The sequence below is a fragment of the Podarcis erhardii genome, assembly GCF_964252035.2.
Source record: "Podarcis erhardii genome assembly, chromosome: 7".
NCBI lineage: Eukaryota > Metazoa > Chordata > Lepidosauria > Squamata > Lacertidae > Podarcis > Podarcis erhardii.
In genome coordinates, this window is record NC_138511.1 from 58269758 (window position 1) to 58296856 (window position 27099).

Sequence of the window (27099 nt, forward strand, 5' to 3'; positions counted from 1 at the left end):
CTAGTTTCACACTCGAAACACTGCGCCACACTGGCTTTCAAGATGGCTTGTGGGTGAAGGGGAGAGAGATGGCCTCAGAAGTAGCTGCAAGTTATCTTGAGAAACTAAGTACTGATCTTGTGGGGGGTGGAGGAGGGAAATCAGAGGCTGAACCTGGATTTACCTACCTGGCCTCTGTAGGGCACTCACCTCTTTTGCCCTACACTCAATACCTATTTGCAGGGCTACAGCAGGGCAGGAAAGAGAAAGGGAGAAAAAAACTGTTCAGAGTTGCCTTGAATTCCTCTCTGCCAGAAAAACAAGATCATAATAGATTACAGTGGTGCCCCGCAAGACGAATGCCTCGCAAGACGAAAAACCCGCTAGACGAAAGGGTTTTCCGTTTTTGGAGGCGCTTCGCAAGACGAATTTCCCTATGGGCTTGTTTCGCAAGACGAAAACGTCTTGCGAGTCTTGCGATTTTTTTCGCTTTTTTCTCCCTTTTTCTAAGCCGCTAAGCTGCTAATAGCTGCTTAGCCGCTAAGCCGCTAATAGCCGCTAAGCTGCTAATAGCGCTAATCCGCTAAGCCGCTAATAGGGTTGCTTCGCAAGACAAAAAACCGCAAGGCGAAGAGACTCGCGGAACGGATTCTTTTCATCTTGCGAGACACCACTATACTAATAGACAGGGTTGGGCATTATGGGGGGTGGGTGGAGCTCATTGCCCTCTTTTCAGCTTAGTGGGGCCCATCCCTGAGGCTCACCCCACTGCTGAGCCAGAATCCTCCTATGGCCTATGTGAAACCAGTTCACAGGCAGGGTCAAACTCCTTATGAAACATATCTTCAGGTCTCTGCAAAGCAAGAGATCAGAGTCTTCATTGGAAAGTGGATGAGAAAGCAGCGGGGAGCTGTTCAAAATCAGAGTTGAAAGAGCCTGTGACACAACCTTTGCTTTCTCAGCCTGTTAGATAGCAGTGGGGGTGGTGAGAGAGAGATTTGGTTTGCACTTCCTGGAACAATATGTGAACTGAAATGCAGCTCCCTTTCAAAATTTGCTACGCCGATCTTCAACAGAAAGGCTGGACTCGCTTCCTGCGAAGCATCTTAAAGTGATTTCACAACACAATAAAAACATATATTTAAAAACGGCATAGCTACAAAACCTATCTCAAGTCTAATATTAGTGAAAGCATTATGCAAATACGCATTGGAAGAGATTCCTTTCATTAGTGTGCCTCTGCTTGGGGAAATGAAATGCTGACAAATGCTCAGGCTTGACATTAATAAATTGCAAACTGATGTAGACATGTGGAGAAAGAATGAGAAGCTGAAATAGGCTGTCCTTTGCCCACCCTGAAGGCTGCAGCTGCCCAGAGTGGCTGCGGCAACCCAGTCAGATGGGCAGGGTACAAAAAATAAATTTTATCATTTTTCTCCACCACCCCTCAAAGCTAGGCTCACTTGCTCAGTTTGTTTCCTTTCCCATCCATGCTCCTATGCTGTCCTTTTCCTCCCTCTTGGTTGGCTTCTTAATTAAGGAGAGCATTGGTGTCCCAGGGAGCCAAAGTGATCAAATCAAGCTATGGGGTAGTGAATAATTTAATGTTTGCTTTTCCGGAATATGGGCAATGTGGTGGTGGTGGTGGGGAGGTGTGTGTGTCTGAAATATGAATGAGCACAGAGTGTATTTACAGCAGTAGTTCACAGCATGAAAGCTTGTGTGGTGGTTTTAGCCTCTTTAAAAGAGCTTGCATGCTTTCTGCTTTCCAGCTTGTTGGTGTACGTCTGTCTCAAGAGATAGTGGAGTGCACCTCTGTGGGTGAAGTCAAACCTGATGCGTTAGCAGCCCCAAAGTGACCTCTCTGGGGCGCAAGCCTGGGCAGTGTGCATAGAGGCTCTGGGCTGCCCAGACGACAAGACTCCCCTCTTGGCCATGCTGATGTGGTTCAAAGGAAAGCAGAGCAATATGTTTGGCACCAGCTTGGCTGCAGGAGCTGTCAGAAATAGGCATACTAAGCGCCATCCAACTCTCTTAGGGACTCCACTGTGGATTTGTGTAGGGTTTACTGCTTAGCCTTTTCTTGTCCCAAAGATGTCCCACAAGGCAATGGAGGTTTAGGACCAGAGTTTTTCTTTTGGAAGGGCTACCTTCCCAGGTTGATGGGTTCCCTTACCCCCTCACTTCCTTCTACAGCATGTGCAGAAACCGCCTTCTTGATTATTGGGCTACTATTGGTCTTGTCTGCTCAATCCTTCACAGCTTGTCTTCACACTCAGGGGAAGTCCCTAAACCCATCATCTACCCTCACCTGGTTTAGCCAGCCAGCCAAAACCATTCCTTGGGTTTGGCCGCTGTCACAAACTGACAACTTCCAGGAGCCACAGGTGAGAGCTGAGTGCAGTGTGGGGACCAAAGGAGGACAAACTACCCCAGAAGGAGCACAATGTGCCCCCCACCAGAGATACTACCCCTCCCCTAATATACCCCACCCCACCCCATGCTTTCTAGATTCTCTTCAGAAAATTATGTTCCTTTTCATACTGGACTTTTGGAGCCTTCCAGCCCTTTGCTCTCAATCCTGGCCCAAATAACTTTGACTGGCACTAAACTTGATTTATTTATAGGAATAGCAAACTGGACTAGGCTGGTGGGTTATGCAAATTGCCATTCTGAATAATGGTTTTTATGGGGTTGAATAGGGGGAGGAGTTTATGGATCCAAGGGTGTAGTGAAAAAGTTTGGGAACAACTGTCCTACAGCTTCATGGCAAAAATAAGGAGCCCTACAGGGGTTGCCTAAGGTCTTGTGGGCCAGTCATGCCCAGGCAAAGCTGCTGGCGACCCACCTGCCTTTCTTCTCTTTGGCTTTCTTAGCCCAGAGGCTCGTCACTGACATCCGCGCTGAGAGAATTGAGCAGAAGAGCATCTCCTTGTCCTGGCAAGAGGCCAGTGCCCTGAGCGCCAATGAAACAGAATATGACATTAGCTTCTATGAAAAGGTAACTGTTTCAGGAGGGGTGCTGTTGTCTTCAACTCTGAAAGGCAGGTCCCCTCATTTTCTGCACTGAAGCTGCTCTTTGGGACATGGTCTCTCCCCACCCCACCACCCAGCACTTCCACCATTGCTGCTTATAAGAGTTCAGGGATGGTGAGAGAGAATATGGAATCCACACACCAGCAGGGTGGAGAGGGACAGCACCTTCATCTCTGCTTGACTTAAGCTAGTTCCTGGTTTGTTATTTATTTACAGCATTTCTGTACCGGTTCTTCACCAAATTCTTGAGGCTGTGTACATATTAAAAGACACAGCAATATACACAGTAAATATGTTAATTTTTAAAAAAGGAAAATATAGCTGTGCACCACCCCAATTTACGAGCAGAGAAAGACCCTGGGGGTTCCAGGCTCTTACCCAGGTTCAATTTTCTTGGAATGAAGGTTGGCAGAGACAATGTCTTTGGGATATGTGGTTTTATTTACACATATATACAACCTGAGCATAAGATGGAGGGGCTTTCAGCATCAACACACCAACAGATCTTGCTTCTCCATTAGTCACAGCTTTGGATCCAGCACAGAGCAAACATTTCACTGTGTCTCCAGATTCCAGATTGCTTCTGGCTCAACTCGTACACAACCTCTGGCTATTGTTTCCCTACCTAGCAGCTGGATTGGGGTGGGTGGGTGGAGAAAAGTCTCACCCATTAGCCTGGAGGGCACCATCACTTAGTTGCAGCTGTCACAACCTAGCTGATTCTTTCGGGATATTGATGAGGACACTTAAGTGGACAAAGAGACTTTTCTGACTAGTTCAGCTATAGAATCTTCTATTAGATTTCAACCCTCATTTGATACAGGACTCCAAGAACTGGAGGGGACTCAGGGCATCATTCAGACTGACCCCCCAAACCCACAACTATATATAGAATAAAATGCAGCTGTAGGAGGGCAGAACACAGAGCCCTTTCGTTTTGTGGCCTGCCGTGGCTGGAGCCTCCACATACAGCCTCTTGGCTGAGAATCTTAGACCTTAATTGAACAAAACCAGACGTCTGTGTCTTTTCCTTGCTGATTTGATTTACGTTTGGCTTCTAGCAAAGCCCATCCCAAGTGCCTTCTCCCTTCTTAACAACCTAGAGTGGAGCAAAATACCAATCCTAGAAGAATGAGCTAGTCTCTTAGATCTGGGGAGCAGCGTCTCACCTAATCTGAAACTCTGGGGTCCCATAGGGTCAGAAAGAGCAGAGCTACTCATCCCTGAAGACCACCTTCCCAGCCGTGACAGTGGACAACCTGAAGCCCAGCACACTCTATGTCTTCCAAGTCCAGAAGTCGTCTTCCGCTTTCCAGGACCACGGGAACTGCAGCCACAGCATTGAGGTGGAAACGCTGGGGGAGAGTGAGTGTGCAAGTGTCTCTCGAGAGGCTGCAACAAAACCACTTGGGAGGCTTGCACCCTCTGTGACTCCAACTGGCTTACTCTTTGCAGCTCTTACCTGGCCTAGCAGCAGCCCCTCAGTCCCCCAGTGAACAGGGAAGGGGGGCCGAGAAGGCCAGGTTTCAGCTTAATAACTCTGTCTAGCTGGAAATGAAAGCACTGGGGTGATGCACCCAGTAGGAATTCTACAGGCTGTGTTTAATGGGGCTTTAAATTGCATCCATTTGCCACACAAGATGCTTTTGGAACAAACTGAATTGAATAAAAAATTTCTCATAGAACGTAGCCATTTGCAAAAGCCAGAAAGCCAAGTCTTAAAGTGTTGAAGTAAAACCACTTTGTAAGCCATACATTTTAATGCCTCTCTTCTAAAGAATATTTCATTAATGCTGCCTAACAGACCATGAGGCAGGGGGTGGGAGGATGAAAACAAGCTCCTGGCTGCTCGCCTACAATGCTTTTGCACTGCCCTTTGACCCATTCATGAAGTCACTTACTCTTGAAATTAAATGAAAATAGCAGAGGAAGCAATAAGTACCTTAACTAGTTTATGCCAAAGAGAGTTTCCAGAGGTAGAGGGAAATAAGTCTGCCTGGATCAAAAAGAAGCAGGTAGGAGCATTAAATTCCAAAGTCCTAAAAGGCTCTGACTTGGATTTCCTGATGCATCCAGTGACTTTTGCCCACTGTGAGTTTGCCCAGAAGTCAGTCCTTGGTGGCAACTGGATTCCTTTCCCACTCCTTTAAATGCCATAAAGCCCCTTGCTGAGAAACTTCTGTTTCTTGGACCACCAACTACAGCGAAGTGGTCTTTGTTTCCAGGGGCAACATGCCTGATCTTTATTTATAAAAAATATCTGTACCATAAAAATATATATCAAAGCTGTTCACAGCAACAAAACCATACAATAAAAACTATAAAAAGTTATAAGCAGACATCAGCTAACCATTATGAAAGGATATATTCTTAACTGCCTGCATAGGCTTGGCAGAATAGGAAAGTTCTCAGAAGGAGAAAGATGTCTCCTCTCCCAAGGTAAGGAAGAAGAAGGAAATGAGGAAAGAAAGTATGAGAGTATCAGTCTAGTACCCAAGGGAAGGTCAGCACAGGTTAAGGGGCAGTCTGGGAAGTCTGGAGGTTCCACTTACTCTCTTATTTCTTCCACGTATTCCAACACCTCCAACAGTCACAGCTTTCAACAAGGAGTGGGAGCTGAAAGCTCAGACCGTTTCTGCATCTCCATCCTCTTGGGACTTAGGACCAGGCCAGATATGGCTTCCGTTGCAGGACTAGCAGTAACATTGGGAGATTAAAAAAATTATATTAAGGCTGCAGTATGCAGAGAGGGGCGTTTTATCACCTCCACCCCCAGCTGTGATCCTGACAAAAATGGCCTCTTTGGCAATGGGAACTTTTCACCATAAAGCTAACTAGGGCACAGGGTATTTCCATCAGGATTACAAGTAGAGAGGGACAGAAAAGCAGAACTGTGGCCCTAGGCATAGAATTGTACAGTCGTACCTTGGTTCTTGAATGCCTTGCAACTCAAATGTTTTGGCTCCTGAACGCTGCAATCCTGGAAGTGAGTGTTCCAGTTTGCGAACATTTTTTGGAACCTGAACGTTCAACGCGGCTTCCAATTGAGTGCAGGAAGCTCCTGCAGCCAATCGGAAGCCACGCCTTTGTTGTTGAACGTTTTCAGAAGTCAAACGGACTTCTGGAACAGATTAAGTTTGAGAACCAAGGTACGACTGTATTGTTAAAGTCTCCCAGCTTTGCTGCTTGCCAGTCAACCACACAATTAAAGCAAATGTCCTAGTGAGGTTGTCTTTGGCCCTTGAACAGGCAGTTGCTCAAGATAAGCCAGGCCCTGCCGCTCTTGGCTTCTGTGGGTCTAACTCCCATTTCCTTCTATTTCTCCCCCCCTCAAACTTCTTCCTGCAGCCACTGCTGTCGCTTTCCATGAGCAGAGCCCCATAGTCCTTGTGGTCATTGTGGCGATTGCTGGGCTGATTGTGTTGGTTTCTGTGATCCTGGGCATCCTGACCTGGAGGAGGTGAGCACATGACCATCCCATGTTGCCCACTCCCTCCCACTCCTCTGCTAAGAGGTTTCTGAGTAGGGCAGCTGGAGCATGATCATACTAGCTTAAAAAAAGACAAGTGAGTCGGGCTGAGGACACAGCTCTTTTTGGGACTTGACGCCTTTCTTCACAGCTTATATTGGGGCTTTGCTTGAGGCCACTTCTGGGGTAGGTCCTGGCTGAGAAGGTATAATGTGGCTTTTGCTTCTCCCCCTTGCAGGCAGTGTGACTACAGCAAGGCCTACCGGGATGGAGAGGAGGAACTGTACTTCCACTGTGAGTTGAAGGCAGAGGGAGGAGAAAGATGCAGGGGTGGCAAGAGGCTCTCCTGGAGTCCAGCTTCTGAGATGAACTACAGTGGTGCCGTTTTAGACTCCAAACATGACAGCCATCCTGGGCCTCCCTCCTCTCCTCTCTAGACTGGCTCTGAAGTGTGCATTTGCAGGGCCCCCTCTTCATTCTGCCCAGGCAGGTGCCCTAAGGAACTGCTCCTGCAAGGAAGCCTCCAGGGCCTTATGAGGCCCTCGTGAGGCTCTTGTTTTCATGTACTCGAAAACGGCTGCAGCTCGCCAAGTGGGCACATCCTGCTCTGGGTTAGGCTTCAGCAACTGCTCTGAACTCCACAAACTGTGGCACTGGAGTGGTAGAAGGAAGGCACCAGAAATGCATGCTGGATTCAATACTAAAGCTCAGGGCAGATAAAATACGGCACTTCTCCACGCAGCAGATAGCTAAGCTAGAGAACTCCCACAGGAGGCAGTAATGGCCACCGACTTGGATGCCTTTAACAGAAGATTGGACAAATTCATGGAGGAGAGGGCTCTTGATGGCTACTCATCATGGTGGCTATGCTCTGTCTCCATGGCTGAAGGCAGTAAATGCTTCTGAATGCCAATTTGGAGAAGAAAGGGCTCTTGTGTGCAGGTCCTGCTTGCATGTTTCCCATAGGGGCATCTGGTTGGCCAGGATGCTGCACTAGAGGAGCCATTGGCATGATCCAGCACACTCTTCTTATGGTCTGATGTTAAGCTACAGCTTGGTCCTTCAGAGGACTCCAAGGCAGATGGAACAGAGGCCATCAACAGTCAAGTAGCAAAAGCATCTAATTTCTTGGCTGTATAGAAAAGCAGGAGACCAAACAGTGGGGCTCATGAATTTCAGACCCCCTCAGAGGGTCCAGGCTGAAGGCAACCAAGACCAGTGGGTGAGACTAATGGTACCTTTTCTCACCAGTTCCAAACCTTCCTTCAAAGTGTGTCCAAAGCAAGTTAAATACTTAAGTTTGCCAAGGCATCAAATATAAACTTATTTCCTTCATGAACTTGGAAGTTTTAATACAGTCACTTACAGGATACTTTCGGTAAGTGGTTAAACTACAGCATTGCTCACACACATATCTACCTGGTCTGTGCCGAGATGCCTGTGTTCCAGCCAGGAAGGAACTGTTGCTATGTATTAACTCCCTAGAAAGATGTTAAATGAGACTGGTTTTCCCTTTTCCCTCCAGTAAGGAGAGAGATCCTGGCTTGTTGTCTAACTGCCACATTAGTGGGTTTCTTTCTACAGGTCCAGCCTCAAAAGTAACTTTATTCTGGATCAGTGACAAAAACGGATGGACATGGAAGGCAGGTTTCCATGATGGAGAAGACATAGGGAGGGGGGAGGATGGCAGGAGCAGGGGAAAATATTTGTTTCTTGGCTGGATTCTGCCAGGTCAGGGAAATTTGCAGCACCTCAGTGTTGGCAAAAGGCCTTAATGCCATCTCTGATGCCCCACTGTAGTCAAGATACCAACCCGGAGGATGTATGTTGACCCCAAGACCTGTGAAGACCCCCTACAGGCTGTCTCTCTCTTTGCCAAGGAACTCGATAGCTCCAGCATCAAAATGGAAAAGCTGCTCGGGACAGGTGAGTGTTGTGGATCCAGGCCCTTTGTTTTTCAGTGGGCCTGTTGGGCAAGCTCCCCTGAGGTCCCTTCCTTCCATGCTTCATTGTGCTGGGGAGGCAGCTGTGCACCTATGTAGAAGCCCCTTGACCTGGAGAGGACACAGCCCTGCTGCTGTCTTCTCCATATGTTGCATGCCCCCCTCCTCTTCTTAAAGAACCTAGGAAGCTACCTTGTACTGAGTTAGGTCATCAGTCCTTATAGTTCAATACTGTCTACAATGATAATTGTGAGCACTGAGAAAAAGGATGTTGTGATTGCTTAAGACCCAGCATGGGTTTCTCAAAAATAAGTCAGGTCAGACAAATCTCCTTCCTTCCTTCCTTCCTTCCTTCCTTCCTTCCTTCCTTCCTTTCTTTCTTTCTTTCTTTCTTTCTTTCTTTCTTTCTTTCTTTCTTGGAGTTACAAACTTGGTGGATAAGGGGAATGCTGTGGACATAGTGTATCTTGATTTCAGTAAGGCTTTTGACAAAGTCCCTCACAAATTCTTGTGAGGAAGCTGGTAAAATGTGGGTTGAACATGGTATCTGTTCAAGCAGGGGAAGCCTGAGGATAAACTGTAGGAACTGATTGCATATGGTTAGGTATTAAAACAATGATTCCCAAATGGGGGCAGTGGGATTACCTTGGGCGGGGGGTAGCAGGGGAGCAGCAAGGGAGCACTGGAGTGTGAATTTGACTTTGAAAAGCTCCTATCACTGAATCAAGTTAAATTAGACTTTGAAAAGCTGGTATCACTGGATCAAGTTAATCAGGTTTGTTGAATTAATTAAAAAGTGTTAATTAGATTTTGAGTAAATGTGCAATTAATTGTTAGTGTTTTCAATCTTATTGTGTTATTTATTATCTTCCTTAGTGGATCATGCAAACTGCTACTCCGAATAACACTTTTTACAGGGAAGGGGGCACTGGGGATGAATTTATGGAACCAAGGGGGCAGCGGCCCGCAAAAGTTCAGGAACCACTGTGTTAGAACAGTTATGGGTCCTGAATCATAAAAGGCAATAGATAATCCAAAACAGCACAATAGCACAAACTAGATGAAATTTAAGAGAAACAACAACAATGGCATTGGGTCTTCTCCCAGAGCTGCAGCAGCACCCCACCCCCACCCCTTTCCTCCCTTTCTCAACTGGCACATGCCAGCTTTTGCCTTTCTCTGCCATTCCTCTCTGCTAGAACTTTTCCAATAAAAAACCCTCTGTAGGAAGCCATGAGGGACTGAGGGGGCCTCATATTTTGGCAGTGGCTCCCTTTCCACTTTCAGAGTCTGGAGGGAGGGTGCTGTTGCATGTGGATTTCTTGCTTACGCAGATAGGGAGTTTGGTTCTAACTCCGGGTCCTTCTTCCGGGCAGGAGAATTTGGAGACATCTGCCAGGGGTGCCTGAAGCTCCCCAGTAAGCGGGAGCTGCCTGTGGCCATCCGGACCCTGCAAGCCAGCTGCTCCGAAAAGCAGGTCCACACCTTCCTCACTGAGGCCAGCATCATGGGCCAGTTTGACCACTCCAACATTGTCCGCTTGGAGGGAGTTGTTACCAGAGGTAAGAAGCACTTATGGATTCTGCCCATTTGCATGCCAGAAGATGGTGCTTCCTTCAGAACGCTAGGTAATCATTCCTTGCATAGCCCCTTGAAGCGCCTGTGTTGCACACCTTCAAGGGAGGTCCAAGACTGTGTATCAGGCACTGACCTCTGCTCCCTTGCCAAGTGTATGTTGAGAAGATGCCCAAGTTTCATTTCAACTCTCTCTCTCTCTCTCTCTCTGTGTGTGTGGAGGGGGAGAGAGAGAGAGGTGGCTCTCTTCCGCATTTGTATTCTGGAACCTCAGGCTGCTCTACCTGGGGTTTGAGATTATTTCCAGGCAGTGCCCCTAACTGTTCCTGCTTGAGGGCATTGGGAATCTCCTTGCTGTGGTGATGCCTCTTCCTTGCTAAAATGGAGGTGTGGTGTGTTTGTGTAAAAAAAGTCTGCCTTTTGTGTGGATAGAATGTATCCTATTGCCATGGGTGTAGCCAGGATTTTTTTTGGGGGGGACAGGCCTTTTGTTTTTTGGGGGGGCAGAATCTGTTAGCTATGTATTTTTATTAATTTTTATTGATTAAGGGGAGCAGCTGCCCCTCCCTGCCACCCCTTGGCTACGCCCATTCCTACTGAACAAGGATAAGGGTCACATTCATTGCCGAGCCCATTACTAGTGTGCAGCCCCAAGACCTAGGAGGGAATGCAGCCCTACAAGTGAGAGAACCTGCTGTCTTTTTTCTCCCATGGGGAGTGAAGAACACATTTCTCTCTCTTCCATATCACTAGAACTCATGGACATTCAATGAAACTGAAGGAATATCGATGCCTACTAGGTGGACCATTGGTCTGATCCAGCAGGCTCTACTTATGTTCTTAGAAAAGATGGCTTTGCATTGAGGCAGTGGTTGCTGATCCTCCTGCACATGGCGCTCCTTCTAGGAACATGGTGTCCTATGCATGAAAAGCAGCAGGAGCCACCAGGTTTGGTGTTTAAGGGCATGCTGGCTTCACACTGTGAGGCAGTTCAGGTGGTTCTGTGAACAGTTTACACCAGGGAAAAGTGTGATCAGGCAGGCAAATGCCCCAATGCCCTTCCTCTCCTTAACAGTCATTAAGGGACTGGAATAATTACGCACTTACTTGTGGCCAGCAAAAATGAAAGCAGCCGCTGCCTGGCTTGGGTTTTTTTTGTGTGTGTATAGCTGCAGTTCTGCCTAATTGCCTGGGTGATTTAAAAGCCATCTCAGGAAAGTGACTGTCCTGTGTGAAGGCAGGGAGAGAATACTGATGGTTTTCTTAATTGCTTGCAGTGGAGTCTGTGGTGGTTAATGTTGTTTAGAAAGACGATTATCCAGAAATGCTGGGACTACACACTCTGGAGGCCAAAGGTTCATTTATGTGTCAGTTCCAGCCCACAACATTAAGATGCTTAGGGATTCTGTAGCTAATTTAATAAGCTGGGAAGCCAATCTCACTGCAAAGGGTTCATTGAGCAGCTGGTCTTCATTCATCAGGCTAGTCCAGAGAGAGGAGAGTTTTAGGGCAACAGCATAAGCAGGTGGGCAATTGCTCCTTGTGTGGCACCGCTCTATGGAACTGCCTTACTGGGACCAAGCAATTGCTTCCTCCCACAAGGGCACTTCAAAGGTAATCTACTCCAATTTGTTACTAGTGCAGGAAGTACAGCACTACAACACTGCCTCTGTGTGAACATGCATGTGATGTTGCTACCAGCACATGATTAACAACTTCCTGACCTAATGTCACAGATAGAGCCCTCTGTCTCATCCAGCTGGTTTTCAGACAGACAGACAGACAGACAGACAGACTGGATTCTTGTTTCTCTGTGTAGGGAACCCGATGATGACTGTGATGGAGTACATGGAGAATGGGGTGCTGGACTCCTTCCTGCGGGTGAGTAAGACCTTTCCCCGATAGTGGGAAGAGCTTTATGCCAGCCACCTGCCTGGCAGAGTCTTCTGCTGATGCACCTGCAGCCAGCCTCATGGATCTTTCCCCTCCCACCCACAGCGGCATGAGGGGCAGCTCATGGCTTCCCAGCTGATTGGCATGCTGCAGGGGATTGCCTCCGGGATGAAATACCTGACCGAGATGGGCTACGTCCACAAGAAACTGGCAGCGCATAACATCCTGGTGAATGGGGAGCTGGTCTGCAAAATCTCTGGCTTCAGGGTAGGCCATGAGGAGAAGATGGAGACGGTTTTCAGCATGCTGGTATGTATTTGGGAGGGGGCAGGAAGAATAATAGATCCTTGGAAGGGACACCAAGGATCATCTAGCCCAACCCCTTGCAATGCAGGAAGCACAGCTCACAGGTGGCAATCCAAACTCTGTTTAAAAACCTGCAAGGAAGGGAGAGTCTTGGAAGACCGCCTTCTGAAGTAGTCTGTTACACTGCCAATGGTGGTGGTTTTCCACCTGTCAGGGAAGCTTCAGCTGTGATTCCTGCATTGCAGGGAGTTGGACTATATGTCCTTTGGGTTTCCTTCCAACTTTATGATTCTGTGCACATTTTAAGTATCAAAATACACACCAAAGCCTTTGAATGACACCTTCCAGATGCCACCAGGATGAGCATTTTTGGAGCATTTTGATGAAAGCAGAGGAGAAGGCAGGCAGCGGATATACAGTAAGCTGTATGTGCAGAGGCATAAGGGGAGCACTGCAAGGGGCATTGGAATCACCCCTTGGTGTTTCCTGTGCTTTGAATGAGGAAGCCCTCCTGGCTTCCCTGTTCTTTCTCTTCCTGCTGCTGCTGTGATCTTCCTTGATGAAAGACATTAAATGGGTTGTGCTGGGCAAGCGACAAGCTGCCTCATGAAATATTAATTGTAAACCATCTAGCAGGAGAACTTAACTATTGCCTGAATATTTCAGGACTTCCCTTCCTTTCCCTACACACACACACACACACACACACACACACACACACACACACCTTGCTTTGAACGTTAACTAGCTCATTTTAAATGAATTTGGGACAGAGTTTCGCCTGAGCAATCCAGCTGTGCTGCATGTGCAGTATAAAGGCCAGCTTTCCGGTAGCAGGTGGGGAAGAGAGAGAATGGAAACGGGGATCTGGCAGCAGGAAAGACCTGAACTTTGTTTCTCATTTTGTATTTTTATGCTGTGAACAACCCTGTGATCTTTGGATGAAGAACAGTATACAGATTTAATACATAATAATGATAACGAGGCAGATGTGTGTGTGTGTAGTGTTTTCTGTAGAACAACAGAATTGTAGAGTTGGAAGGGATTCCAAGGGTCATCTAGCTCAACCCTCCGCAAAGCAGGAAACAGAGCTAAAGAATCCCTGACAGGTGGCCATCCAACCTCTGCTTAAAAACCTCCAGAGAAGGAGAGTTCACAACCTTCCAAGATAGTCTGTTCCACTGTCAAACAACTCTTACCATCAGAAAGTTCTTCCTAATGTTTAGTTGGAATCACCTTTCTTCTCATTTGAATCTCTTGGTTCAGGCCCTCCCGTCTGGAGCAGCAGAAAACAAGCCTGCTCCAGCTTCCTTGAGACCACCCTTTAGATATTTGAAGATAGTTATCATAACACTTCTCAGTCTTCTCTTCTCCAGGCTAAACATGCCCAACTCCCAAACTGTCCCTCGTAGGGCTTGGTTTCCACATTCTTCAGCTTGTCAATATACTTCTTAAATTATGATGCCCAAAACTTGACACAGAACTCCAGGTGGGATCTGATCAAAACAAAATAAAGTAGTACTAAAATGTCCCTTGATCTATAAATCTATAAATCTATCACTATAAATCTGTTGACGCGGTCTAGGATTGCATTAGCTTTTTTTGCTGCATCATCACACAGTTGACTCATGAGACTCATGTTAAGGTTGTGACTTACTAAGACCCAGATCCTTTTCACATGTACTGTACTGCTGGCAAGTCAGGTGTCTCGCAGCTTATATTTATGCATCTGGTTATTCCTGCCTAAGTGTAGAACCTTACATTTGTCCCTATTGCAATTAATTTTGTTTCTATTGTTACTTATTTTCTGGTCTTTCTTCAATGCCTTTTCTTTATGCGTGCCCAGGGTGGGAAAAGCTTGGTGCTGTGGTTGGCCCCTGAAGCATCCCAGTACCACCGTTTCAGTTCAGCCAGTGACATGTGGAGCTTTGGCATTGTCATGTGGGAGGTGATGTCCTATGGAGAGAGGCCTTACTGGGACATGTCAAACCAGGACGTAAGTGGCTCCCCAGTCTGCTGGAGGTGGTGGTGTGGATGAGGAGCAGAAAATGGGCAGGCCAAGACTCTCTGGGCCTCTGCCTCTCCACCACTCTGTTGTGCTTGGTGGTGGGTGTGGTTGTGCTTTTGGTAAAGGTTGCAAGCGAGAGCATCCTACCACGTTCCTGCTGGGTGTGGCTTCTATCTCCAACAATTGCTTCTAGGTGATAACAGCCATCGAAGACGGCTTCCGGCTTCCTGCTCCTGCAAACTGCCCACTGGCTCTGCACCAGCTGATGCTAGATTGCTGGCAGAAGGACTGTACTGAGAGACCAAAATTCTCCCAGGTCCATAGCACACTTGGCAACATGCTTCAGGCCCCAGAGCTATCGAGAAACAGCATCTTCACCTATGCCAGGTGACTGCATTATCCCCGACCCTCCCACCTTCAAGCCCATGTAGAAAACAGCAGTGACAGAGGCTGTATTTGCACACATCTGAGCTTAGGGGGAGGTGGAAGGTTCTGGGGCATAAGACCTTCCTTCCTGTGATGTCCCCACATAGCTCCTCTCTCTTTCTTTCCAGGACTGCCAGCTGCTCCCTCCCTCCCCCCGACTGCCCCTTTTCTTCCTTCCCATACTTCAGCTCTGTTGGGGAGTGGCTGGAAGCCATTGAGATGAGCAGGTATAAGGACAGCTTTGTGGCTGCTGGCTATTGCTACCTGGATTCAGTGGCCAGAATGACAGTACAGTAAGTGAATCTCCCCTCCTCTAGAAGGATGCTGCCAGCCAGCCACACCTAGGCTTGGCTACACCCAACTATGGCCCCTTGTAACAGGGAAGGGCCCAGAGAGCAGGGCGGCAACCTGGCTCTGGGGTTGGCTTCAGGCTAACCTGAGAAAGCTGCTGCTGCTGCTCCTTGGGCGGCTTTCTCTTTTGAGTGGTGGCAGCTAGGAGTCTGACGCACACTTCCTGGGCCTCCTGAACAACTGACTTGGCTTATGGTCTCTCAGAACTCTCCTCAGGGGTGTTCTGCTGTGCTTTGCACCCAGTTCCCACTTGCTGGCTCTGGTACTGCTGAGGACCTCCTCACCATCCATCAGCCCCATTTCCCAGTCTTAGTTGCTTGATGGGACCAGGTGAGCTGCTGTGCTCAGACTGACTCTGGTATGGAGTGGGCTTCTCACTTTTTTTTTTTATTCCAGAGATGTTCTGAGCTTGGGGATCACCTCTGTGGCACACCAAAAGACCCTCCTAAGTGGGATCCAAGCGCTCCGGGCTCAAGTGATCCAGATGCATGGCCACGGAGTGCAGGTGTGAAAGCAGGGCAGCGGTGTGTGTCTGCAGAACCAACCTGAGCTGCCCACTGGCCCTAGTGAGGCCACGTCTCTGAGACTTTACCTGAGAGCAGATGATGTTGGCTGCTATGTCCCGGAGACACAGGAAGGTAGTGGGAACCAACTGCCCCCTTCCATGGGTGGTCCAGAGCGACCTCTCTGCAGCAGCTGAAGAGCTGGTCTTTTTCTTCCCCATCTACCCCAATGGCACCTTGGAGAGGAGACTGAGCAAGAGGGTCTGCTGGTGACCCTTAAGCCCCTTGAGAGTCTGAACTCAGAGCAATGCATCTTCTGAGAAGCTGCCAATTATTGAAATTTCCTCAATGGGCAGTAGAGTGACTGTTTCTCCAGTGAGCCTCCTTTCCCAGCCTCCTTCCATCACTTCTTGGGCAGATGGGAAGACTGCACACCCCACCTCTACCTGGAATGAAGGCCACATGGGCAAGAGCAGGAAGATGCACAACTGGGAACAGGTTTACTGCAAGAGTATGGGCTACTTTGATGGTACTGTGTTGATGCCAACCTTGTCCAATATGACTGTGCACAGCCAGAAAGAAAATCGGTTAAAGGGTAGAAGGATGATGGCTCCTGCCCTGGAAATCCTTTCTCAGTGGGCACTGGAATCCTGCCTCACATGCTGCTGAGTTCCAGCCCGCTCAGCTGTTGAGTGCCAAATGCTTGCAGCAGTCAATTATGATGGCACCTCTTCCTGAAGTCATTAGCCACAGACACCTCTCTCTCAGACTCCCATTGCTCCTGACTCCTCAAAGCAGAACAGCCTTCGCAGGATGCAGAGAAATTATCACAAGCTTCAGCTGACTTAGCTGGTCTCTGCAGGACAAGCAAAATTCAGGAGTCCTTCCCTCGTTCCTGATCTCAGCCAACAGCAAAGCTGCAGGTTAGCATACCTACTTGCGCTCTTGGAGGCCTGGACCATAACAGCTCCTAGCACTTTATTGGCTTGGGAGCTTGCATTGGGTGATGGGGAGATCTCCCCAAACTCTGGACCAAATGAACAGAGCTGATGGGAGGTGGAAGCAGAGGCAGGCCTCTAGGCTGTCCTAGATCAGGGACCTTTCCTTTCTGGACATTGGGTTCTTTCCCAGGTCATGAGTTGGAGACAATATATGTTGCAGGCAGCAAGATAAGAAGCATCTGTGTGTGCTGTCCAGCAGGTGGTGGTTTGAGCCATGATGGAACCCTCTGGCTAGTCTTCAGAGGCCACACTGGGCACCCAGGCAGGTATCCTGATGCAATTTTGAAGGCCACGGCAGGTACTCCTGGGAGAGCCAGACTCCTCTTTCTCCTCCTATGTTGGTGGGTTTTTCCCTTCACTGCCCACTCCTCTTTGTCTCAGTGTGGCATTTGCCAAATAGACTTATGCTTTTAGATAGACTAACTTAAGTGGGCCTTTGCAATCCTCCTTTGTTTGGGTCCACAGCAGTTTACTGTATGCTTATCAGTGTACATGGTGGTTGTTTTTTACAACTCCATAATCACTGGAGACAGACAGATTTGAAAGGGAAAGGAGTCCAAAGGGGAGGGCTCTCTTGTTCCACCCATCTGTGTTCCCAGCTCTGGAGCACAGACAGTGGGCATGCTGTTCTGAATGGCACCACTGCACCTCACGTGAGCTGCAGCTGACATTTCTTTGTGGTGGGGATTGTGGAGATCCAAGTCCTTCCATGCCAGCAGTGCTTTGGAGAAGAGGCCTCCTTCCCTCAGGATGCCCACCTCTTCAGCCCAATACACACAAGCTATAGAGGCTTCAGACTCAAGGGAAGCTGCAGGTGAGAACTCTGAGCAATGCAGAAACTCACAGCTGTCCCTTGTTCTGGAAGAATACAGGAAGAGCTGATGAACGTTGGGAAGGAGAAGACCTGCTCTTTTGGGCAAGCCAACCAAGTACATGCCCTAATCATTGGTTCCACGTTTGGCTACTGAAAATATTAGTGCCTGCTGGACTTGAAAGACAAGTGGATGGTTCTCACTTGCCTTGCCAGCCAGTTGGTCCAGATCCTCTGTGGAAAGACTACCTTCCCTTTATGAGGCACCATCTCTCTGAGACTGTGCAACATGAATCTTTTTGTTTGATCTAGAGAATATTTTAGAGCAAGAAATTGAATCACTTGATTCCTGTTCACCTCACCAGATGGGGAGTTTGGGTGACCTTGGGCCAGTCACTGTCTCTCAACCTAACCTACCTCACAGGGTTGTTGTGAGGATAATATGGGACGGAGAACTCTGCACACCACCTTGAGCTCCTTGGAAGAAATGTGGGATATAAATGCAATAATAAAATAAAATAAAGTACAGTATGCTTGAATTAGCTGAAAGACACATGCATGGCTGTTAATGCAGTGTTTCCCAAGAGCAAGAATCCTTCACCATTTTATGTGTTCCCTAGCAAGCACCTTTTCTCCTTAGTTTATTTTTTACCTGTAAAGGTGAGCTAGGAAGGATCTAACTACACAGAGCAACTCAAGTTGCAAGTTTCCTACGGAAACTCTCTATTGCCATGGAGAGAGGAGTAACTCCCATCTTCTAGTCAGCTTGTTTGGGACCTCCCGAGATCACAAATGCACAACTTCCTCCAGTTCTAATCAAATCTTCACTCACTGATTGATCACTGGGAATGCTGAGAAGGGTGATATGCAACAAGTCCTGTAAAACTCCCACTGTAGCCTAAACCCCTTTTTTATTTTATTAAACAGAGGCCTCTCCTTTGGGGCATATCTCAAAATTGCTTTCCCAGGACACCTCCCTTTGTGCAATAAGCCTCCCCCACCCTCCAAGTCTAATATGCCCTCGCATGCTAGAATCCCCGAGTCTGCCCATGCCCTAAAAACAGTTCTGTCTCTCTGCCAGTTCCCCCCTGGGCTTCAACTCCCGCCCCCCGTTTCTCCCGTCTTTTCCCTCCCTAGAATTCTTGAACTCCCAGGTGGTGTCCATCCTTGCACTCTCTTGAATCACCACCTCCTCTGGTGCGCCTGACACAGAGTGGAAGGATGTATGAGAGAAGGAGTAATTCTCCCTTCTTTCTCACTGAACCTCTCTCCTTACCTTTCTAAGGCCGTGTACACACTCCTGCTTACTCTGCATCCAGTGCATTCCCACCGTTGGTTTGGGAAGTGGGGTATACACTTTAGTCACAATCCATAGCTATCCTGTATCTTTGAAAATACTGTGTTTTGATGCAATCAGCTTAGATTCAAATTGAGAAAAAGAACAAGCCTGCTGAGTTTTAAGCTGGTAATGTTTATGCTACAGTGAAGTCATCCTGGGCAACTGTGCCATGGACTCACTCTCAAGTCCTCTTTCTCTCTCCCTGGGAAGCCTTCCCTGGCTTACCGTTAATTGCTACTTTGTGCTTTTTTTCTCGATAAAAATAATTCATAGAAAGTTTCTGCTATCATATCCTTTGCTTCCTTGAATACTAAATGATCTGAATGTTAACCCAGCTTGGGTGTCTTATATTTTGGCTAAAAAGTGCCAGCTCTGGACTAGCTTTAATCAGACTGACAGCAGCCTGTTCTTTGCAATGAAGCCCGGATCACATAGGAAAACAGTCTCCTGGCACAAGATCAGAACTAAATTCTCTCATGAACTGAGTTTGTTAGCTTTTCCAAAGGCCCCTCAACAGGTCAGAGGGAAGAAGCTCTGAGCACTTCACAAGAAACAGCTGCTTGGGAGTGTGTTTAATGGCACAAGCTCCAGCAGGCTGCTTGCTCCGCCCCAACAGTTGCTTGCAATGATAAATGCTCACTTTGTGGCATATCCGAAATAGCTCTGCAGCCAATGTACACATCCATCACGGTGCTCTGCAGAGAGGCAACAATTGAAGTCATTATCTTACCGAAGGTGGCTGTTTGGTGCTCAGTGTCAGCCACAGCTCCTTATCTTTCTCATTATGTTTGGAAGATTAAGTGTTTCAGTTCCCATCATGAATTCTGGAGCCACAAAAAGACATATGGCAAAGTGCATGCATTGCTTATACACTGGAATGGCAAGGAAACAGTCTAGATTGGGTTTAGCTGGATGCATTTTCCTCCATTAATAACATTATCATATTCCTGTTGTCTAAATACAGTTCACACCTCCTCAGTTTGCTCACCCACATGCTTGTTTATTCTGCAGCAGGAATTAGGCTTCCAGGTTCTTGCTGTTCCTGCTATCAACATGCAAGTATTATGGAAATGGAGAGGGAGGCAAACTCTGGAGCCAAAGGAAGGCTTTTGGCTTCTCTTCATGCAGAAGGTTCTAGACTCAATCCTTAATGCTTCCTGACAGTGCTGGTCAAAACTGCTGCCACACAGTGTAGACAAGACTGAACTAGTTGGGCCAATGGTCCACAGCTATATTTGCACCACGAACTAACATCTAGAACAACAGACTCAGCTCTTTGGACTCCCAAAGACTAACTGTTATCAAGACTGCAGGGCAGGGGGATTAGGCTGATTCTAGATGTGCCTGGGACAATTCATCTGGGTAGAAAGATGTGAACTCTGAATCTATGAGATTTCATCCTTCCTCACCCTGTGGAACAAAGGGAGGGAGGAGGGTGACTTTGGCTTTACTGACAAGAATGCAGAGCTGTGATATTAGGAGGATGAGAGCAAAGGCATGCTCATAATGGTATCAGACAGCTATACAGAATCCCGCTTTCAAAACTGCACCTGCAGACCTTTCAGGGTGAACGTACTGCCTTGTTCCCAGTCAGTGCGGGTCCTGTAATCTCTTGCTGAAATCCTATTACTTTTTATACTATGAATGCCCCACTTTTGTTGGGTGATAGTGCAAGAGTCCCAGTTCTGAGGGTAATAACGTGGTAACATTTGAGGACGCACTGAAAAACACAGAATACCGTAGAATGGCATGTGGATGGTCCAGTATAAAGATGCTGCTAACGCTCTGTTGTTGCATCAGTACACAAGTCTCGAGAAACATGGAGAATGTTCACAACGAGGGGCAGGAGTTCCCTAGTGATGCCCAGCTCTGTTTCTCTGCAGCATCAGTGTGTCAGGAGTGGCCCAGAAAAACCTGGCTCAGGGCCTGAGCTTTGTGGTGGGTTGAATGCGGACCAATATGTAGATTCTGAATCCTGGCAACGGGTGGAGGCGCTGTGGGCGGATCACCAAGTCTGGGCCGCCTGCTTTGGGGGTCTCATTGCAGGAGCAGGGATCATAGCCTGGGATGCTGCTGCTGCTGGATCCATTTATTCACTTCGAGCAGTTTACACAAATCTGGCCTTGAAAGAGGGAGGAAAGGAGCGCTCTGCACATGCTCCAAGGAAGTGTAGTCTGCGTCGCCAGGCAATAGTCACCTCGCCGCTGCCGTGTCGCCATGGCAACCGAGAAAGAAAGCGGCGCGCGAAAAGCCCGTTCGGCCCAGCCCCTTCCCATCACCTTCGGAGCAACCAGCCAATCAGAGGCGCGGGAGTTGGACCAATGGAAACTCGGCGGGAGGTGGCAAAGCGCGCAAGCGCAGATTGAAAGAGAGAAGGGACTACATTTCCCAGCACACCCCACCCAGAGGAGTCCAAGGCCCGAGCGGCACTCGCGTAGCGCCGGCCAGGAAGGGCTGAGGTAGGTCCTTGCCTGGCAGCAATAGGCTTTTGTGCCGGAGAGAAGCAGGTAGGTCAGGAAAGCTGTATTGTCCCTGCTCACCACCACCTCCGTCCAAGGAAGGCAAAGCACATCCTTGGGGCGGAGGGAGCCGTGTCAGCTTCACCTACAAAATGCCGAATATTTTCGGTATTTAAATCCTATCAGCCTCGTAAGAATTTTCTAGGCAGGTGCTGGTGAGGAATAACATGCCCAGAAGTCTTGAAAATAATGAATTATATGAAATATATATATTTTAAAAAAATAAAATTTAATACACCATTTGATCGCAAAGAAAACTAAACCCTCAAAGCAGTTTAGGGCGCAGGAGAAAACACGTGGCAGTTTGCTGCCGACTTGCTGGAGAAAGGAGAGCAAACCGGTTAAAATAGAAAAGCAGTGCTTCATGAACTTGCACCAGAGATTCAAAATAAATAAAACCAGAGCAACATTAAGGATGCAATTCTCTGGACACTTGCTGGGCGGTGCCTGGCATCTCTGCTGCACCCCCAAATGCCTGATGGGGACCAGAGGAGGTTTTGCCAGCCTGTGGAAGAAGGAGGACCTTCTGTGTGTGGACCTTCCGGGGCAGAGTGTTTCAAGCCTTGGCAGCCACTGTGGAAAAGGTCCTGCTGTTTCTGCTGGATAGCATAAAGGGAAAATCAGTTGCTTAATTTGGGAGTGTGCTGCATTGAGCACCATGGGGCTGCGACACTTAAGCATCCAAGGCTATAAAGCTGAGCAACTTTATTCTCAGAGTGTCATGCAAACACTGAATGCTCCAGAAGCTCACCCAACACTTCTGGTATGATCAGCGTCCTGACACCTAAAGTGACTGCTGGATGGCTCTTCAGTGGAGGTGGCAAAGTTGTCATTCTTTCCTGCCTTCAGCACTTCTTGGTAGGCAGAATTATGTAAACTACCAAGCACTTGGTCAGCTTTAGTACAAGTTTCCTGCCACCTGCACTCTGGTCATCTACCAGCTGCTGCAGCTCAGTAAACAAGGTGCAGAGCAGACTCTGTGACATCAGAGAGGACTCCTGGGAGCAATTGTGTCAATATCCCATCTCATTGCACCGCCCCACAGTGCGACCCAGGCTTTGACTAGATCACCAGCTCTATCCACTGGAAACCTGCACCGTCCCAGCCTGCCGAGCATTCAGGAACCTACTAGGTTCCATTAATCTCTGGGGGCAGACCATAGAATTGCTCTGCAACCCCTGCAGAGTGGGTCTGCTGCCCAAAGTTCATACATTCTGGCCATGACAACAGGGTTACCATCATCCTTCTCACCATCCCTCTCCCTGCTAAGAGTAAACACTAAATCAAGAGTATGTTGGGATCGGCAGATGGCAATGTGAGACTTTCCATGGAGGCCATGAAATCCAGAGCTGGCCCTGAAAAGTACCCATGAGGATAGCTTGGTGATGGAGCATTATCTGCTTGTAGCAGTTAGGCTGTGCTAGCATTGCTTCAGAAAACAGTATTAAAAAGCACTGTAAATGACTGGCATGATAGACTGTGGCTGAGAAGTTCACCTAGGAAATCCACTCGGCTATAGGACTTGAGAAGGAAATTTTAAAAAATGAAAAACCGGAATCTATTTATTAACTTGGTTAATAGCATGAGGAAATCCCAGCTAGCAACCTTCAGCCCTTCTAGAAAAAGGCAGGGAAGATGGGTTTGTTCTCCTCAAAGCTTTACCTAAACTCTGAGGGATGAGGGACATAGTTGGCACCCTCCTGGTGTTGTATTAAACTAGGATTTCATTTTAAACCAGGTATTCTTTTAAAAAAAATGATACACAGTAGTGTGTGTGTTTGTATGTGTATGGTTTTGAATCAGTTTTGATTCAGCCTACTGCTATGACTTAACTAACTTGTTTTGAGTCCTGCAAACATGTTTGATGTTCTGCAAAAGGAAATATCTGCTTTGTTTTTGATGCAGATGTGTGACAAGCCAAGTGAGGGGAAGGGCAGGTTGAACCAAGCCTGGTGTTGCTGGAGTCTTGTTATCTGGGCTGCTTCTTGACCTGACTTCTGTGTTTTGTTTCCAGGATGGCTTCTGGGGACTCCAGTTCCCTGCACACCATTCACAGTGCCCTGCAGGAGTGTTTCCGTGCTCTCCAGGAGCAACACGAGGCTTGGAAGAGAGTGCTAGCTGCCTGCACACCTCTTCTCAGTTCCTTGGCCAACCTGGCTGAGCAGATGCAGGCCTCCCAGAAGGTCTCCTTTGCCAACACCCCCTTGCGAGACTTCCCAGATCTGCCAGAGAGGCTGAGGCACAAGCAGCAATGTGCCATGGAGGCTTTGCTGGAGGTGCTGCAGCAGGACCACCTGTAAGGGCATCTGCTTTGCATTGTGGGTAGGGCAGAGGGGAGGGGGAATTGCATCTCTCTGAGTCATTCACAGTGTGAAAAAAGTTCACGTCAAAATTATTTGGTAGGAGGCAGTTTTTTGCAGGCATGAACAATTCTATATTATTACTCTATAACTTAAAACTGTGGCATCTTAAAAGTACATCTAAATTTATTTGGGTTGGTGTCAGATCTTAAGTTAATTGAACTTAATTCCCATTGAAATAAGTAAGTTCAGCTGACTTTGTCTAGCTTCAGTTAGTTATTTATGTTGCACTTTCGCAGTTAAAAAAAGTAGTTTCATGTTTTTACTTATTTTCATAACAGCAGCCCACATGGGGTAGCTCAGACTGGCTTCCCTTGGCTCTACCCAGTGAGCTTTGTGGCAGTTCCTAGTGAGCTGCCCAAGCTCAGCTCACCATTCCCATTGCAACAGGTTGAATTTAGGTAAGACCTTTGTTCATATTAGCAACGTTTGCCTTTTGCTGAAGTTGTCTACACAGCTTTTAGAGCAGGCATAGGCAAATTCGGCCTTCCAAATGTTTTGAAACTACAGTTCCCATCATCCCTGAGCACTGGTCCTGTTAGCTAGGGATTATGGGAGTTGTAGCCCCAAAACATCTGAAGGGCCGAGTTTGCCTATGCCTGTTTTAGAGAATCAGCCAAAAATTTCTCATCTCCAACCTGAGCTTGGGCAGCAGAGATGCGCAGGCCAGATTCTCACGCCGTCTTAAACTTGTGCAAGGCCCTTCAGACAATATGGCGGAAGTGCAAACAAGAGAGAATGTAACAATGTATGATGAAAGCCAGTATTAGCACACTTAAAATGAACCAGTAGTTTCTCTGGGCGATTGATCTCTATGGAAACCACCCCAGAGTGTGACATGAGTGGTCTTTGTTTTGTGTAGACTGGAGCTCCAGAAGGTGAGGGATACTGTTGGGGTCCGTGTGGACAGCGTTTTCTGGCTCTGTGAGCAGCCAGGAGATGGCCTAAGCCTGGAGACGACCTTCCAGCGCTCTGCATCATGCCCCTCATTGGCAGACATGCTCGAGTGGCTTCTGGATGTTGAAGAATTTTACCACCGTGTGTATCCTTTGAAAAAGTTCTGCATCTGCAAGGTCCTCCTGTTCTCCAGAAACAGACCTTTATTAAAATACTTATCTATGCAGCCTTTATGTCTGTCTTGAAAAAGACCCCCAAGATAGCTAACAGTTCAGTTTAGCAATAAACACTGAAACACAAGCCAGTAAAAGAAAACAACATTAGCACACCAGAATCCTTGTTGCCTCCAGCTCTGGATAAGATGCCTCACTGTTGATTCAGTTGTCACTTGTGAGAGTTGCAGGGCCCCAGCCCCAAGGCCATTCTTCCACAACTTTTCAAGCTGTGCAAGTGTGGAGGAGGCAGGTTTCAAGCCCTCTGCCCCCAGAAACACTCCTTTCCTTCCATGGAGTTCAGCTCTTCTCATCGCCCCTGAAAAGCTCCTGTTGAGAGCATCTGGCAAGATGTAAATTTACCAAATAAACCTGTTCTGGACTGCTCTCATTTGCCCCTCTGATTTGTGTAGCTTGAAATGAGTCTCTGTCATTCCACTTTGAGCTGGCTGCTTATCTGTCCTTAACACCTGAAAAGATACTTGGGGCTCAAGTTTCTCCTCCTTCAGGTCAGCTACACGAACCTGATGGAGATGCAAGCTCTTCCAAAGGCCTGGGAGCAGGTGCTACAGCAGGGCCTCCAAAACACAGCAGAAGGTAATGACACCAATGTGGAACATGTCTTTGGCGATGAGGTGGGGTCAGTAGCAGACACAAATCCTCAGCTTCTAGTAGCTGGATAGAGGTATAGTACCATGAATATGGAGGCTTCATGTTTGGGTATCTTAAATGTTAATACTGGGAGAGTGTTCAGTGCACCTTCACGTACACTGCCTTGTTGTGATCCTTACACCATTCCTGCAACATAAGGCAGTGTGCTAGTGCTGATGCAGGGCAAGGTTTCATGGCAGAGGTAAGATTTTGACGGGAAAGTCTTAGTCACTGGCAAATAGCCACCAACAGGCCCATCATCTGTGAACAGATGCACAACTGAACCAATATTGGCCTATAGAAAACAACAATGCTTTGCACCTGCAGTATCCCTGCTTTGAAGTTTTACCCATGACCTGTTCCTCACAAAGAGTCCTCTTCTGATCTGTCTCTCAGAAGTGTTGCTGAAGGTCTCCTTCTTTCTGGAAGCCGTGTGAGGACATGGAACTTGCTCATCTTCCCAAGAGAGGCCAGCTTTCCTGGGACAGCTCACCACCATGTGAAGAGGCCCAGACCTTAAACAGGGCTGCTTTTTGTTTGGATGGAGCTCCCCAGCCCCGTAGTCAGAAGATGCACAATTCCGGATCCTGCTCTGTGTGAAGACCTGGGCTGGTGCTGGCCCTCAGATTTGAAATGAAGAGTATGTGAACCAGTAGCTGGGGATCGTTCCTTATTGAGCCACATGCCACCATTTCTGGTAGGCGCCTCTTTGTAAATTAAACTTGATGTCGCACTCTTGGAGTGCAAAATGTCCCTTTTCCTGTTGTGCCTGTAGCTGTCCAGAGTGGAACAGCTGCAAGAAGCATAGCCTGGGTGAGGGTGTGTGGGGTAGTTTCTCCAGAAGATCAACCAGGTGTCCCTTTTTCCAGGAACAGATGCATGTAGCCTGGCTGAATTTGTATTTAGCCACAACAAAGAGGCAACATTTCTACATACTCTAATGACAGTTGGTCGTGGCACCAAACAGAGGAGAAGTTATGTGCATCATTTAAGTGGTGCTCAGAAACGGGTGTAAAATGTAAGTGTTGGTGAACTGATTTGGAACAGTGACCACAGTGCTATCAAATTCAACAGATGGGGAACAATGACTAAGATAGAAGGAATTGGAAGAAGGTCAATATAGCAATGCTGTTATACAAATCTATGGTGCAGTTGCACCATATGCAGAAATGCAGAAATGGAAAAGGTTCAGAAAAAGGCTACCATAATGATCAAGGGGATGTAATAGCTGCCCTATGAGGAACAGTTACAATATTAGGGGCATTTTAGTTTGGAAAAAGGGCAAGTAAGGGGTCTGGGGGAACTTGGGACCATCCAACAAAGCTGAATGTTGGAAGATTCAGGATGGAAAAAGAAAGTACTTCACACAGCATATAGTTAAACTATGGAATTCATTGCCATAAGATGTAGTAACGGCCACCAAATTGGATAGCTTTAAAAGAGAATTAGACAATTCATGTCTCCTAGCCATGATGGTTATGTTTTACCTCTACTGTCAGACGCACTATTGCTCTGAATACCAGTTGCTAGAATCACAAGTGGGAAGGGTGCTATTGCATGCAGGTCCTGCTTTGGCGCTTCCTATGGGCATCTGGTTGGTCACTGTGAGAACAGGATGCTGGACTGAATGAACTCCCTTTGACCTCTTAGAGTTTTAGGAATTGCCTTGCAGGAGTTGTTAGGAGCAAAGATGAAAAGGGTTGTGCCTTATCCCTCCCACAGCTTTCCCCCACTTTTGGTGGAAGTGCCGTTCCCCTTGAGAAGCAGGCTTGAGCAGTCAGCTACTGTAAATCAGTTTTGATTGTATTACTTCGGTGGTA

General features: G+C 47.6%; 2 protein-coding genes across 4 annotated transcripts in view; both read left to right on the top strand.

Moving 5' to 3' along the window:
* EPHA10 (EPH receptor A10) overlaps positions 1-17935 on the top strand; it is a 39524-nt gene extending 21589 nt beyond the window's left edge. For all 3 annotated transcript variants that reach the window (XM_081872419.1, XM_081872417.1, XM_081872418.1), the window contains exons 6-17: positions 2856-2980; positions 4212-4380; positions 6364-6475; positions 6723-6778; positions 8285-8410; positions 9804-9989; positions 11822-11883; positions 12001-12204; positions 14048-14197; positions 14403-14596; positions 14764-14928; positions 15383-17935. In XM_081872419.1, the coding sequence (XP_081728545.1) occupies positions 2856-2980; positions 4212-4380; positions 6364-6475; positions 6723-6778; positions 8285-8410; positions 9804-9989; positions 11822-11883; positions 12001-12204; positions 14048-14197; positions 14403-14596; positions 14764-14928; positions 15383-15497 (1664 nt within the window). In that variant the 3' untranslated portion in view covers positions 15498-17935. The remainder of the gene's footprint in view (positions 1-2855; positions 2981-4211; positions 4381-6363; positions 6476-6722; positions 6779-8284; positions 8411-9803; positions 9990-11821; positions 11884-12000; positions 12205-14047; positions 14198-14402; positions 14597-14763; positions 14929-15382) is intronic.
* Positions 17936-20842: 2907 nt separating this feature from the next.
* AIRIM (AFG2 interacting ribosome maturation factor) lies at positions 20843-26020 on the top strand. The gene is made up of 5 exons (XM_081872478.1): positions 20843-21099; positions 23174-23455; positions 24382-24561; positions 25107-25225; positions 25676-26020. The coding sequence occupies exons 1-5, from the start codon at positions 20858-20860 to the stop codon at positions 25714-25716; spliced, it is 864 nt and encodes a 287-aa protein (XP_081728604.1). The 5' UTR covers positions 20843-20857; the 3' UTR covers positions 25717-26020.
* The last annotated feature ends 1079 nt before the right edge of the window (positions 26021-27099 follow it).

Coding starts and splice junctions, on each gene's coding strand:
- AIRIM (XM_081872478.1), top strand. CDS start 20,858: ATGGCAACCGAGAAAGAAAGCGGCGCGCGAAAAGCCCGTTCGGCCCAG. Junction 24,562..25,106: donor GAAGAATTTTACCACCGTGT/GTATCCTTTGAA, acceptor ACACCTGAAAAG/ATACTTGGGGCTCAAGTTTC. Junction 25,226..25,675: donor CCTCCAAAACACAGCAGAAG/GTAATGACACCA, acceptor TCTGTCTCTCAG/AAGTGTTGCTGAAGGTCTCC.